The sequence below is a fragment of the Herpailurus yagouaroundi genome, unplaced genomic scaffold (genome assembly GCF_014898765.1).
Source record: "Herpailurus yagouaroundi ecotype Mexico unplaced genomic scaffold, PumYag 196, whole genome shotgun sequence".
NCBI classification, from domain to species: domain Eukaryota; kingdom Metazoa; phylum Chordata; class Mammalia; order Carnivora; family Felidae; genus Herpailurus; species Herpailurus yagouaroundi.
In genome coordinates, this window is record NW_024412427.1 from 18,841,146 (window position 1) to 18,856,158 (window position 15,013).

At 40.3% G+C, this 15,013-nt stretch overlaps 1 protein-coding gene across 2 annotated transcripts in view; it reads left to right on the plus strand.

Moving 5' to 3' along the window:
* The first annotated feature begins 654 nt into the window (after positions 1-654).
* The window catches only part of CRLS1 (cardiolipin synthase 1), a 26,019-nt gene continuing 11,660 nt past the window's right edge, over positions 655-15,013 (plus strand). The window contains exons 1-3 of one of the 2 annotated variants that reach the window (XM_040447653.1): positions 655-1,160; positions 4,635-4,772; positions 9,558-9,687. In XM_040447653.1, coding sequence (XP_040303587.1) covers positions 855-1,160; positions 4,635-4,772; positions 9,558-9,687 — 574 coding nt within the window. In that variant the 5' untranslated portion in view covers positions 655-854. Of the gene's footprint in view, positions 1,161-1,923; positions 2,032-4,634; positions 4,773-9,557; positions 9,688-15,013 lie in introns of those variants that run through there. The other variant, XM_040447655.1, reaches the window with a different exon arrangement.

Below are 15,013 nucleotides of genomic sequence, written 5' to 3' on the forward strand. Positions count from 1 at the left end.
ACTCAATAAGAAAACAGTTCTGCGACATTGCAATATTAAAAAGTAATGTAGAATACTAATCAGTTAACGATGAACAGATTCTTAATTATTTTGGGATATTCCTCTAATAAGCAAGTTTCTTAACTTTTCTAAGCTTAAATTTCCTTATCTGTAAACGTAAAGGTAATGATGGAACCTATTCTGGAGTTGCTGGAGGGTTAAACGGGAGAATGCACTAGAGCCTAGCTGTAGTAAACACTTTCCTGGTAAACAATTAGTAATTGCCACTATTGGCATTTTCTAATACCCATATTTTTGGCTTATGAGACGCTCAGATAAAGGAAGAGAGCAGGAAACTTGTTTTAATGACTTCTGCACCAGACGCTTCACTAATCTTTAAACCTCCCACGGGCGCACCCCCGGAGCGGCCGCGCACACCTCGGAGGGGCCCTCAAGCCCGGGCGCGCGATGGTTCCAGTGCTCTCCCGCCACCTCGGCCGCGCCTTCACCCCGCCCAGCTCGTTCCTGTACTCCCCACCCCACGGCCCTCAGCTCCCGACCTCGGGCGGAGAGACGCCAGCACCGCCCACCGGCCGCTACCCGAAAGCCCATGCTGCCTAACCACACTCGCCTCCCGCTGCCGCCGGGGGCGCTGGGAAGCCCAGGGGCGACGGTGTCGCAAAAGCGTCGCGAAGGCGTCCGTCCTTGGCGGCTCCTGGCCACCTGTATAAGCGGAGCGTGCTGGGTTTTGAAAACTGCTATGGAGGCTGCTGAGCTTCTCCGACGTTGCGGGGACTCCATGGAGAGGCGGCTTGCCAGTGCCCCAGGCTGTTGAGCTCTCGCCGCCTGTGTCCCCACGGCGCGGCCGCAGGGTCATGCTGGCTTTTCGCGTGGCTCGCGGCTCATGGGGGGCCCTTCGCAGCGCCGCATGGGCGCCGGGGGCGCGGCCGGGCAAGGGGCGCGCCCGTGGGTCCTTGCTACGCTCCGTGCCCGGCTGCCTAGGCTGCCTGGTGGAGCGTTGGTGGCTGCGCCCGGCCGCGTTCGGCCTGAGGTTGCCTGGGACCGGCCCGCGAGGCCACTGCTCGGGCGCAGGGAAGGCGGCCCCCGGGCCCGCGGCTGGAGGGGGTGCCGCCGCCGAGGCCCGGGCCGGCCGCTGGGGCCCGGCGAGCTCCGCCAGCCTGGTACGTATCGAGGAGGCGGCGGAGGGCGGCAGCACTGGGTCGTCGTCGCCGGCCCTCTCGGGGCTCGGACCTGGACGCGAATAACGTGCCCTGGCCGGCCCAAGTCGGACATTTCCGATCCAGAACCTGGGAACCGTTTCCCGAAGAGAAGTTATGGGCAGGTCATTATTCAGTTGGGAGGAATTTCAGGGGTGCCAGACGAGTCCATCGTCAGTCTCGGCGGTCAAGTTAGAATCCCTCCTTCCCTACTTGCCTTTCTGTCCGCACCTTTAGCGGGACCAGCCTCTGGATATTGCATTGGTAAAAATAGCCTTCACTTGTCTCATTAAGTCTATTTTTAATTCTCCGAAGCCATTCCCTAATGTTTAGGGCAAGTCAGTAGAAATCTTTAGAAAAGTATGTCAGCCTGTTTTGCTTGTGCAGGTTTGGTTCACTATCATTTGACCTTTGGTAACCTTAAGTATTATAAGATGAAGGATAATTAAGTTGTAGTTAAAAGACCCTTTAATTTCTTATTATAGAAAAAGATTAAAGTCTCTTCTTGAGGTAACGGAACGAAATATCGTTGCACTTACCTGTTGAAATAATTGCCCAAGCAGAAGACACCAGATCATGAATGTGGGAGAGCTTTTGATGTCATGTTAGCAAGACTCATGCAATTATTACATCTTCAATTGTTATGTCTTCAGTGGGCCCTTGTACTGCTTTTGTCAGTTGTACAGCATGGGTTGAGGTGGCCACATCCTGGCAGGGGTCTCAACTCCACTAATAGCTAAAGCATGTCGGAGTTTGAATGCTGGATGCTTTGAGGTTGCCGTATCGTGGCTGAAGTCCTTCCCAAGAACGGCAGTAGTGGTCGAGTATGCCACAGGTTATCTGGTTGGGTAATCTGAGATTAGCTCTCTTAATTCAATTTATAAAGTTTTACAAATGTAATGATTAGAAATTAATGAGGTACTTTAAAATATTTTATGGGGAGCTAAAAAGAACTCTTCACTGTTCCAACAACATTACAGTTCTGTTGATTAATTCTCCAAATGAAATAATCTGGCTATTTGCAGCTTCGTTTTTAATTTTGCCCTATGGATATTTCTGGTCATTTATTCTGACATTATGGATATTTGCCTTATGTATATTTGGGGCTCTATTCTGACCTTTTGCCTCGTGATTCCTTTTTTTCAGTCATGAACTATGTTTTTTTTTTTTTTTTTTTCCTGAGTTGCTGTAACATTAGATCAGTATTTGACTTATTCTGTACCACATTATGGTGAACAGGCTTATCTTTTGTTCTCTGGACTCTGAAACACTCTGGCCTTTGAACTTGAATTTGGAATGTGTTCCAAGAATGTTCCCATTTCATTACATAATATGGCCCACCTTCAGTAAAAGGTCCTTGAGTAGTGGAGGTTTATACTGCTTCTTGGTTGGCAATTGTTTCTTAGAGAATTTGACGTTTTTCTGTAGTTTTCAATGGCAGTATTCTGCCATCTGACCCCAAAACAACCCCACTGTCTCTTCAAACTAAGGTGAACATGTGTTGCCAGTTTCTGTTTATAAACACAAATTTAGTATCTTTAGAAAACTGCCTTTTCTTACAGGACCGTTCCTGGAATTTTAAAAGATTTCTTTAGAAATGGAAACTGTAGGGGCGCCTGCGCGGCTCAGTCGGTTGAGCGTCCGACTTCAGCTCAGGTCATGATCTCGCAGTTTGTGAGTTAGAGCCCCATGTCTGGCTTTGTGTTGACAGCTCAGAGCCTGGAGCCTGCTTCGGATTCTGTCTCCCTCTCTGCCCCTCTCCGGCTCATGCTTTCTGTCTCCCTCTCAAATAAACATTTAAAAAGTTAAAAAAAAGAAAGAAATGGAAACTATCACTTTTTAAAAAAAATCGAAATTAAGGTTCAGGTTATTTGGTTACTGATTAAGAGTAGGGTTAGTCTTGTTAGGAGACAGTCCCATGGGGTAGAATTGGCAACCTTCACCAGTGGGGAAAAAAATCCAGGCTTTAGGGAGACATTTTCCTGGTATTATTTCTGTATCCTGTTGGGCAGATTATCTTAGCTTCACTAGGCTGGGGCTTTTTAAAGTTGAAATATTCTCATGAAACGTTTTGTTTGGCAAGGAAGGAATGTTCTTCAGAGTAGCTGCCAAAGAGCCCTTTTGTTAGTGCCAACTGCAAACACCTTGCCTTTAAGTGAAGTTTCAAGGAATCATAAAACACTCAGATTCTAGGTGGGAATCTTAACATTTCATTTTCATGACTATTTTGAACAGATTTGCAGATTTTTTTCTGTATTTCCTAAGGATCTCAATTGCTATTCCTAGCTTCATTTTCTTCCAGCAGTTATCCATTTAGGGATGAGATTATGGAATTAAATCTTTTTCTTCTTCATTCATATGTCCATACACCATAACAGTTAGCCTTCTTTTGATGGGTATTTGCAGAGGAGTGAGGGAGGTTATTTGCAATTAGTGTTTTATTTATTTTATTTTATTTTTTTTCAATGTTTTTATTTATTTTTGGGACAGAGAGAGACAGAGCATGAACGGGCGAGGGGCAGAGAGAGAGAGGGAGACACAGAACTGGAAACAGGCTCCAGGCTCTGAGCCATCAGCCCAGAGCCCGACGCGGGGCTCGAACTCACGGACCGCGAGACCGTGACCTGGCTGAAGTCGGACGCTCAACCGACTGCACCACCCAGGCGCCCCTGCAATTAGTGTTTTAAACCAAAGAATACCTGGGGTTGATCATTTGGTGCTTTTTCCCCCTAACACTCTATTTAGACTGTCTACTTGAAGTATAAGACCTTCTTGAAGTTACAATTTAAAAAAAAATTTTTTTTTAATGTTTATTTTTGAGAGAGAGAAACAATGTGAGAGGGGGAGGGTCAGAGAGAGGGAGACACAGAATCTGAAACAGGCTCCAGGCTCTGAGCTGTCAGCACAGAGTCCGACGCGGGGCTCGAACTCACGGACCACAAGATCATGACCTGAGCTGAAGTCAGCTGCTCAACCGACTGAGCCACCCAGGCGCCCCTGAAGTTACAATTTTAAAAGCAGAGTGTTGTAAGGTTTGACTTCAAATCATGAAGTCTTGACCTGTATGGTAGATGATATATGTTTTTTTTCTCTCTTTAGGTAGTGTGTGTGTGTATATATATATATATGTATGTGTGTGTGTATGTATATATATATATGTATATATATATATATGTGTGTGTATATATATATATATGCTCTGTATAGCAGACACTTTAGTCTGTGGGTTACGTGATATATCTCCATCTTCTGTATTCCAGACAGTTTTAGAGCTATGGTCTGTAAATAATAGATTGGATTTTAAAGCTCAAAATACTAAATTTAAAGTTTATGTAGCTTCTGACTCCTAAGTTGGTGTATATATATTTTTCTAATATACTTAATTTAAAGTATGAGTTCATAGCATTTAATTTAAATTTTGTTGTCTTTACATTTCAGTATGAAAACCCATGGACAATCCCAAATATGTTGTCAATGACGAGAATTGGCTTGGCCCCAGTTTTGGGCTATTTGATTATTGAAGAGGATTTTAATATTGCACTAGGAGTTTTTGCTCTAGCTGGGCTAACTGATTTGGTAAGTTGTAAATGCACTTTTTCTGTTTTGCTTCCCTTTCAAGTATCAGGGTCTCTGCTACACTGAAATATCACAGCCTTAAGTCTGCTTCTCCCTGGAAGGAAATCCTCAAGATGAATTTGACCTAGTACTTGGTATAACGACTTGGCTTTAGCATTTGTGTGGGACTCTTATTTTTTAAATGATCTAAGGAAGGAAGTGAAAGTTGTTGGGAGGTGTAGGAGGGGGTGCTTTTTGTTCTTGGTTTTTCACTTCTTTGGAAAAGAAAAACCCTTAGAAATTCCCAAGGAGCCAAGTATTTGCTTTAGGGATAGAAATAAAGGAAAGAAGTTGTGCGACTATTTTTCTATTTACTGTGATACCTGATCTGCAACAATAATTGGTTTTACTGGTGGAGAGAGAGACAGTGGGTCAGTTGTTGTGGCCAGGACACTTGTAGAGGTCAGAGCTCTATTCAGGTTTATGCTGGGAGCAAGCCATAGGCACTCGCACACATTTGGTTTCTGTTCCCTGTTCCCTGCTCTGCACCCCTCTGATCACCCAGCAGAAGATCCTGCCTTGGTCCAGGCATTAGGCATCCTTCCTTCTTCCACTCCCCTAGTAGACAAGTGAGAAAAGAGCTACTTGACACACTGTTTCAGCTTTGGGAGAGGGAAGCATTTTTTCAGGTTATTTCAAATTAGAACTTGGCAAACATTTTATAAGAGAGGGCAACATATGTATGAAATAGGCTTTTGTGGACTGACCAGCCAGCTGCATGTATGACGTTACTTGTATTTATCACCCACCTTGTTGCATAATGGATTTGAAATGGCTTTTAAAACTGTGTCCTACAAAAACCTAGTTGAGGGAAGTGGTGAAAAGATGGAGTAAATTTAAAATCAGAGCAAAGTTAGCCTGTAGAAATAGAGTATGTTCTTGTACAAGGCTGATCTGAGATCCATGTGAGCACCTAGACAGTCAATAATGATTTGGTGCCTCTTCAAACGGATTTATGTTTGAAAAGCATTCCTTGATACTTACTTAGTGAGAATGAAGAGAAACTAATTTTCTATAAATAACAGTTATATAGTATCTGTAGTGTCAACTATTCCCTTTGAGGTTCACAGAAACAAAATTCCACCTGCCCGTTGGCATTGGTGAGCAACATAGAAGAATTAAGATAGAAGATTTTACAGGGTAAACAAAGGAGAACATTTGCATTGTTATATAGCATTTCCAAATATGCATCAAAAATTCTCTCAAAATGGTTCCTACTTCTTTTTTTCCAGAATTTAGCTCCTGTTTGTCACTATTTCTCCCCATTCTCACAATCTTTTTTTTTTTTTTTTGATCCCTGCTTTTGCCTCTGAAGTCTGAAGGCCTTTACTCAGACACACTCCAAGTCTGTCAAAGGCCATTATATTGGTAATGGGGTTGTATTTTCTTTTTTTTTTTAATGTAACAGATGAGATCTTTTTTAGCTACTCAATTTGCTCTTCTTTAACTTGTATCTTTAAAAAAAATTTTTTTTTAATGTTTATAATTAATGTTTATTTATTTTTGAGAGAGAGAGACAGGTAGTGCAAGCCGGGGAGAGGCAGAGAGAGAGAGAAACTGAATCCAGAGCAAGTTCCAGGCTCTGAGCTGTCAGCACAGAGCTCGATGTGAGGCTCAAACTCAAGAACCATGAGATCATGACCTGAGCAGAAGTCAGAAGCTTAACTGACTGAGCCATCCAAGCACCCCTCCTTGTACCTTTTTTTTTTAGCTGCCACATGTGATTGCAATATTCACTGAACTCAGGCCTCATTTGCCATATTTCTAAATATATATGAGAGTGTATGTGAAAACCTGAGTTATCTGGCACCATATTTCACATTTACTCTGTGGAGGTTTTGATATCTAGGTTGGCCACTGGGCAGATGGCTGGAGCCATGCAGGGTTTAAATGGGGATGGCAAGGCCTGATATTGTATATGGGTAATAGGTTGTAGGAAGGTGAGAGTGGAAGCAAGAGAGGCTGGTTAGGAGACTTACAGTTACCTGGGGGAGTGGCAGTGGCTTGGCCTGGGGTGGGAGTTTGGAGAGAAGTCAATGGGTTTGGGATATGTTTTGAAGATAGAGTTGATGTCGATGGATTGCATATGTGCAGTGAGAAATATGTGTGATAGGCTGTTACTTTTTTGTTTTGTTTTCTTTTCAACAACTATGCATGAAGGTAATAATTTTTGTGATGGGAAGCACTCAGGGTAGGACAGGGTAGAAAAATACCAAGAATGTCTGTTGAATACCTATGCTTGTTGACATAGAGGTATCAATTGGGTAGTTGAATATAGTAGTTTGGAGTTGGAAGAAGTCATGGTTGGAGGTAAATTTGAGAGTTGTCAGCATATGGATGATCAAGTCTGGGTGAAATTAAATGACTGGGTTAAAGAAGAGATAGGATCAGAGAAATGAGCAGTGAGTAGAGTAATAAAAAAGGAGCCAGGAAAGGACACTGAGAAAGAACAGCTGGTGAGCAAGGAAGAAAATTAGGCCTTCAGATGTCCCAGAAGTTAAGTGAAGAAAGTACTTCAATTGCGTTGAGGTCAAGTACGCTAAAAATGTAGAATACGTTGGTGACCTTTCTGACCACCATCTCTAAAGGAATGGGGACTGAATGGGTTGGCAACACATGTGAGGTGTAATGACAGAGACCTTGCTTTGAGGAAGTTTTGCTTGAACGGGTATCGGGAAGTGTAGGGTCAAGGGAAGGTAGTTTTTAAAGCTATATATACTGAGGAAATTTTTGTTGTTAATTAACTGGTTAATTAAATGACCAGGTAAAAAGGAGATTGATGATGCAGGAGAGATGGAGGAGAAGAAAGGCAAATCACAGAAGGGGAGAGGGCCTAGGATCAGGAATCAGGGAAGGCAGAGAGAATGTGAATGGATGCAGGTAAGTGGTGGATTTGCAGGTGGGAATATAAGGGAGTGTTAACAACCTGTTTCTATTTTTCAAGGAAAGTATAGATAAGAACATGAGTTGGAGTGAAGGAAGACTAGGCTTGAGGTGAGAACAACAGTATGAAAAGAGAAGGTAAACACAGGCAGGTATGGGATTGCCAGGCAGTACTGCATGCCCATGGGAGATTTGTGGTCCTGAATTTGAAGTGAGACCAGTTAGCCCATTTATGTATTCTTGAGCAATGGTCAGCTGCTTAGGTGCAGGCCTGGAGTAAATGGATAGTTGTGTGTAAGCAGGGTGAAGAGTGAAGTAAGGGAGTTAACAGATGTTTGCAAAGGAGTGGTGATGTTGATGACCTTGGAATCTAATGTGGGTGGAGGAACAGGGAGGACCAGATGGAATGGTGGTGGAAAAGTGGGAGATTAAGTTCCTCCAGATCAGAAACTGAACTGAAACCTGAATCTTCCCAGGCCCCAGTACCCAGTTCTAGGTACTTTCTGTTAGACATTGTTACTTGTAGTATACTTAAGAAAAAAAAAATAGGTTATTTTGGTTAGTGTAGTAATAGCTAGTAACTGCTTTTTTTGAGGATTTGCCAAGTTGTAAACAAGTATTAATCCCCGTTATGTGCTGAAGACCATCAACCCTTTGAGGTAGGTTTTGCAGATAAGGAAGGGGAAACTTATGCCAAATAACTTCCCCAAGGTCACATAGGTAATAAATGGCTGAACCAGGACTTGAACCAGTTATGTTCTGCCACAGAGCAAGTTCTTAACCATTGTCCTGTACTTCTGTCTCTAACTCACTGGAATACTTGAGATATACAGAACTTATTTATCCTTTAAAATGTACCATGTTAAATTATGTCTAAGTTAATTTGATCTTTTTCCTTGGAAATAGGACTAGAAAATCCAAACATTTGTTGAAGCTTGAAGTTAAATGAGTGAAAGCCAAGTAGGGACTTGGAAAGCCAGAAAATAACCTCCCTTACTTAATGGGAATAGATGATAGATACTTGGTTTCGATTCATATTGTGACCCCAGGGTGATGAGATCTTCCCATTTGTCAAGTGAAACTTGAGGTCTGGATTTTTGTGGTTAATTTTTGAATATTTAAATGTTGGCAACGAATTTACATTTTTAAAAGTGCTGGGCAGGTTGAACAAAAGTCCTCCCAGGCCCGATTTGGCCCATTGATAACCATGTACACCCTCTGCTTTAAAATGCAATTTGCCTTCAGGAATAGTTAATAAGTAATTTGCATGTCAAAATTTTTACGTAGGCCAGGTACAGAGGATTGAGTTTTTTATTCACATACAGTCAGACCTGGAACTAACAGTTGCACGAAACAATAAAAAAAGAAAAATGATAACAGTGAAAACTTAAGAGTGTTGGATCATATCATAGAAAAGTAGGTAGGAGTGAGAGTCACAAGTCGGGCCTTGCAAGCAAAAGCAGCTATTTTGGCTATAGTGAAATAGCCCAAGGCTTTCAAAGGGGAGGGGCTCCTAGTCCTTGTTCTGTCAGCCATGCTTTCTGTGAGTTTTATTTGGGTTCTTTACATCTTTAAATTTGCGTCTGAGTTCAATCCGCAAAAGGGCCTTATGAAAATATAAGAAGTACCTGAAGGCCTTGAGAAAGAAAAGTACTGTAGAAAAGTGAAGTTATTTTCAGACCAGTTGGTAATTTGGAAGCTGAATATATACTAGTGAAAGAATGAGAAGGTTTGGGGGTAAGAAACAGAAGAGGTTTTATTAACTTTTTATGAAAATACAGTTGTTTTCTGGTATCTATTAACTTTCAAGGTATCTGCTCTGTACGGATCCTGACATTTATTAAAAAAAACTTCTATTTTCAGTTGGATGGATTTATTGCTCGAAACTGGGCCAATCAAAAATCAGCTTTGGGAAGTGCTCTTGATCCACTTGCTGATAAAATACTTATCAGTATCTTATATGTTAGCTTGACCTATGCAGATCTTATTCCAGGTAAGAACGCCATCATGAGTACTTTTAAATAGCATAGGGAAGATTGACATTAGTCAGTTTAGGATTTCTCTTGATTGAGAGAAAGATAATTTTTGTTCCAAAAGTATATTTTTCAACTTTAAACTATTTCCCTAATTTTAAATTATTGAATTGCTTTGCTTGTCAGACTGTTACTTTACTTTAGAATTTATGTCCTCGTTATATTAGTAGAATCTGTTGTTTTCTTAGATTGTTGAAAGTTAAATTTAAGCAAATATTATTTCACAGTGCCAATTCATATCAGTCTAGAATTTTTTGAAATAATATTTTATACCCTTATTGCCTAGTTTTTTGAAAGCAATTTAAAGTTTTCAGAAGTCTATTATATATTAAGTGCAATTTGATCATAAAAAACGAGAGCTTTGAAATCCTGAGGACGTCTATAAAACTTCACATTAGTATTACTTAGACACTGTTAGGGAGTTTCAAATCATATATAGTTTGTTCATATCTAAATACTCTTTCTAACAGAATTGTATAATCTTTTGCTTTGTATTTTGCATGCACTTTTCTGTTGTTCATTTTCTACTTAAGCTATTATTTCTTAGTTTTTCTCCCTTGGGTCAGATGAAACTGTTAATTTCCAAGTGTTAGAAATAGAATCTGAGAATAAAGAAAGTGCTGCCACATGGTCCTTCAATAAATAGCATGTTATTGACATTTGATAGGAAGAAGTGTAATGGTGTTTCAGTCTAGTATAGTTTCCTCAATATAGAGGCTTTTACTTTTAGGCTTTTAAATTCCCATACCAAATTAAAAATAAATCAGATTAATGTTTATATTTATATGTTTCTTTGAAAGTCAGATTTTTGGTATGCATATGGTTGGGGGGTGTTGAAGGGGTAGGGGTACTCTCATTCTAATACAGTATGGGGGAGGAAAGGAACTTAAGGAGCATTCTGTTGACACTGTTTAAAATCCAAATGATCTTGGGGCGCCTGGGTGGCGCAGTCGGTTAAGCGTCCGACTTCAGCCAGGTCACGATCTCGCGGTCCGTGGGTTCGGGCCCCGCGTCAGGCTCTGGGCTGATGGCTCAGAGCCTGGAGCCTGTTTCTGATTCTGTGTCTCCCTCTCTCTCTGCCCCTCCCCCGTTCATGCTCTGTCTCTCTCTGTCCCAAAAATGAATAAAAGTTGAAAAAAAAAATTAAAAAAAAAAATAAAATAAAATCCAAATGATCTTGTGTGTGCATGTGTGCAAACTTTCATGACTCTGATTTTTTAGAGTTATTTTGTATTTTGTTGTATTATTTTATGGAGGTTGACCAGATATTTCACTTTTGAACATAGAATTTGTATCCAGGTTTTAGTAATTATAGATAATGTTGCTGTGACCTTTACCTAAATAATTGGTGTAGGTTGCTTTGCAAGCCGAGACTTCTCTTCTATTATTCTGGGAATTTCTGTTGTCTCTCTTCTGTGTGGGTCTGTTTTTCCAAGCTCCTATGGCTTCCTTGTTGAGATCTTCCTTTGGGTGGAGTGCAGCCTCTAGTTGTTTCTTGTGCAAGGATGCTGTGTGGCAGCCAGCATTTTAGAGGTTCACAGTGTCTTTATTATACAGATTTCTAAGATACCTGTATTCTGCCCTCCATGCTTGATTGAGATTTGAATTGAGCATAATTTTCAATTGCAGATTATTTTCACTCAATTTTGAAGAATCCTGTTCTGTGGATTTCCAAATTCCATCATGCTATTGAGATATCTCATGCCATTCTGGTACCTTTTTCTTGATATGTGATTATGTTTTGTACTGGAAAGTTTTTAGGAATTTTTTTTTATTCACATTTTTTCTAGTTGATGTTTTAGAAAAAAATTCTCTCCTAAAAATTAATTTTCTAGCTATTTCTGTGGTTACCCAATTATCCCAGCACTTTATTGAAAAGTCTACTTTCCAGACTCATCGTACTGTCATATATACATGGGTCCATTTCTGGGTTGTCTGGTTATTCCCCACTCATTTGTCTATTTTTGCACCAGTACCATTCTTAATTATTATTGCTTTACTAAATAATAGAGCAAGTCCTTCCACCTTTGATATTCTTTTTTTTTTTTTTTTTTTTAAACGTTTATTTATTTTTTTGGGACAGAGAGAGACAGAGCATGAACGGGGGAGGGGCAGAGAGAGAGGGAGACACAGAATCAGAAACAGGCTCCAGGCTCTGAGCCATCAGCCCAGAGCCCGACGCGGGGCTCGAACTCACGGACCGTGAGATCGTGACCTGGCTGAAGTCGGACGCTTAACCGACTGCGCCACCCAGGCGCCCCCACCTTTGATATTCTTAACCCCTTTCCATTTTGTGTGTAAATTTTATTTTTTTAATATTTTTATTTTTTAATTTGTTTTTGTTTATTTTTTTTATAATTTTTTTTATGTTTATTCATTTCTTGAGAGACAGAGACAGAGCATGAGCAGGGGAGGGGCAGAGAGGGAGAGGGAGTCACAGAATGCGAAGCAACCTCCAGCTCTGAGCTGTCAGCTCAGAGCCCGATGCGGGGCTTGAACTCACTAGCAGTGAGATCATGACCTGAGCTGAAGTTGGACGTTTAATGGACTGAGCCACCCAGGCTCCCCAATGTTTGTTTATTTTTGAGAGAGAGAGAGAGAGAGAGAGAGAGAGTGTGAGCGAGCAGGGGAGGGAGAGAGAGAAAGGAAGATAAAGAATCTGCAGCAGGCTCCAGGCTCTAAGCTGTGAGCACAGAGCCTAATGCAGGCAGGGCTTGAACTCATAAACTGTGAGGTCATGACCTGAGCTGAAGTCGATTAACCAACTGAGCCACCCAGGCGCCCCTAAATATATGTTTTTAAAGTTAATTTATTTAAGCAATCTCTAAACCCAACATGGGGCTTGAACTCATGACCCTGAGATCAACAGCCTGATGCTCCACCAACTGAGCCAGCCTGGTGTTCCTCATGTGTAAATTTTAGAATCAGCTTTTCCAGCTCCCAAGAAAAACCTGTTGGAATTTTAATTGGGATTTCATTGAGTTTCTAGATCTATTTGAAAGAATTGATATCTTTACAATATTGATCTTCCAGTTCACAAGCATGATATATCTGCTCTACTTAGGTCTTTTTATAATGTCAGTATGTTAGTTTTCTTCAGAGAGGTAATAAACAATTTTTTATTAAATTTATTCCAAGTTGCTGGGTAATTTTGATGTTTTCTAAATGGTAGCTTTTACTATTTCATTTTCTCTTTTTTTTTAATTGTTATTTTTGAGAGAGAGAGTGAGTGGAGGAGGGATAGAAAGAGAGGAAGACACAGAATCCGAAGTAGGCTCCAGGTTCTGAGCTGTCAGCACAGAGCCTGATGTGGGGCTTGAACCCACAAAATGTGAGATCATGACGTGAGCCGGAGTCTGACGCTCAACCTACTGAGCCACCCAGGCGCTCCTCAACATTTTGCTATTAAATAAGATATTTCCTATAGGGTTATGTAGATAGATCTCCTTTTTTCAGGTTATGGAAGTTCACTTCTCTTGGGAGTTTGCTGATAGTTTTTATTACAATTGGGTTTTGAATTTTATAAAATTCTTTTTCTTCATGTATTATGAGACTTGCGTTTATTTTCCTTTTAAGCTGTTAATATGTGATGAATTATATTTTTGATTTTCTAATGTCAAACCAACCTGAAATTCCGGCTATACATCTAACACGGTCATGATATATTATGAAAATATTGCTAAATTTGGTTTCTAATATTTTGTTGAGGATTTCATATCCATGCTCACAAAGTTGACTTGGAATTTTTTTCTCTGAATATCCTTGTTAGGTTTTAGTATCAAATTTATGTTAATCTCATAATAAGAGTTAGGAAGTCTACTTTTTTTCCCCATCTTGGGAGATGTTTGTGTGAGTTTGCAACATTCCCTCTTTAAATATTTGCTAGAACTTATTGAATTGAGGACTGGAGTTTTCTTTAGGAAAGAGTTTTCAAATAGGTGATTCATTTTTTTTTGTTATAGGATGATTCAGATTTTCTGGTTCATCTTTTGTCTGTTTGGTAAGTTATGGTGTTTTTCTAAGAACTTGTCCATTACAGCTCCATTTATAAAGATTTACCATTAACTATTTAGTATCCACATTAACTTTGATGTCTGTAGAGTATGTAGTGATGCCCCCCTTTTCATTCTGATTATTAGTTCTTTGTCTCTTCTTTTTTCCCTTGAATCGTCTTCACAGAGGTGTGTCAGTTTTATGAATCTTTTCGAAGAACCAATTACGGGTTTTGTCTGATAGGCTTACTCCATTAAATCTTGCTTTTTAAAAAACATTTATTTATTTTGAGAGAGAGAGCACAAGTGAGAGAGGGGCAGAGGGAGAGAGAGAGAGAGAGAGAGAATCCCAAGCAGACTCTGCGCTGTCAGTGCAGAGCCCAACATAGGGCTTGATCCCACGAAATGTGAACTCATGACCTGAGCTGAAATCAAGGGTTGGTCACTTAATTGACTGAGCCACTCAGACACCCCTAAATCTTGCTCTTTCATTTATTTCTCCAGGTTTCCTTTGCTGTTCTTTCTCTAAATTCTTTAGATCAGTTCTGTTTAGTAGAAGTATAATGGGAGCCATATATGAAATTTAAAACTTTCTAGTAACTATATTAAAAGCAAAAGGGAATAAGTGAAAATAATTTTAATAATGTTTAACCTACTAGATGAAAAATATTGTCATTTCAATGTGTAATCAGTAAAAAATTAGTGAGTTTTTTTCATATTATGCTCTTAAAAGCCAGCATGTAGTTTTCATTTATAGCACCTCTCATTCAGACTGGCCACATTTCAGGTGCTTGTGGCTATTGTATTGAACAGCACAGCTGTGAATGAATATTTAACTCATTGCTTTTTAGCTTTTCTAAAGTTCACATTTAGGGCGGGCTATACATTTTGTCTTAAGTATCACTTTCACTGCATTGCATCTGTTGATATGAGTATTTTTGCCATTATTGAGTTCAAAATAATCTATTTCCATTTTAATTTTTTTCTTTGGCTTATAGGGCTATTATTAATGTATTTCATAATTTGTGGGGTTTTCTAGGTATCTTTTTATTATTAATTTCAAGCATAATTACCTTGTATCCAGAGAACATGCTCGGATTTTAGCAGTGCTTTAGCCCAGTATTCAAATTTTATAAAAATTTTATGTGTGCTTCAAATGAATGTGTATTCTGGGGCACCCAGGTGCCTCAGCTGGTTAAGCATCTGATTCTCGATTTCAGCTTGGGTCATGATCTCTCGCTTTCTGAGATCTAGCCCCATGTCAGGCTCTGTGCTGATGGTGCAGAGCCTGCTT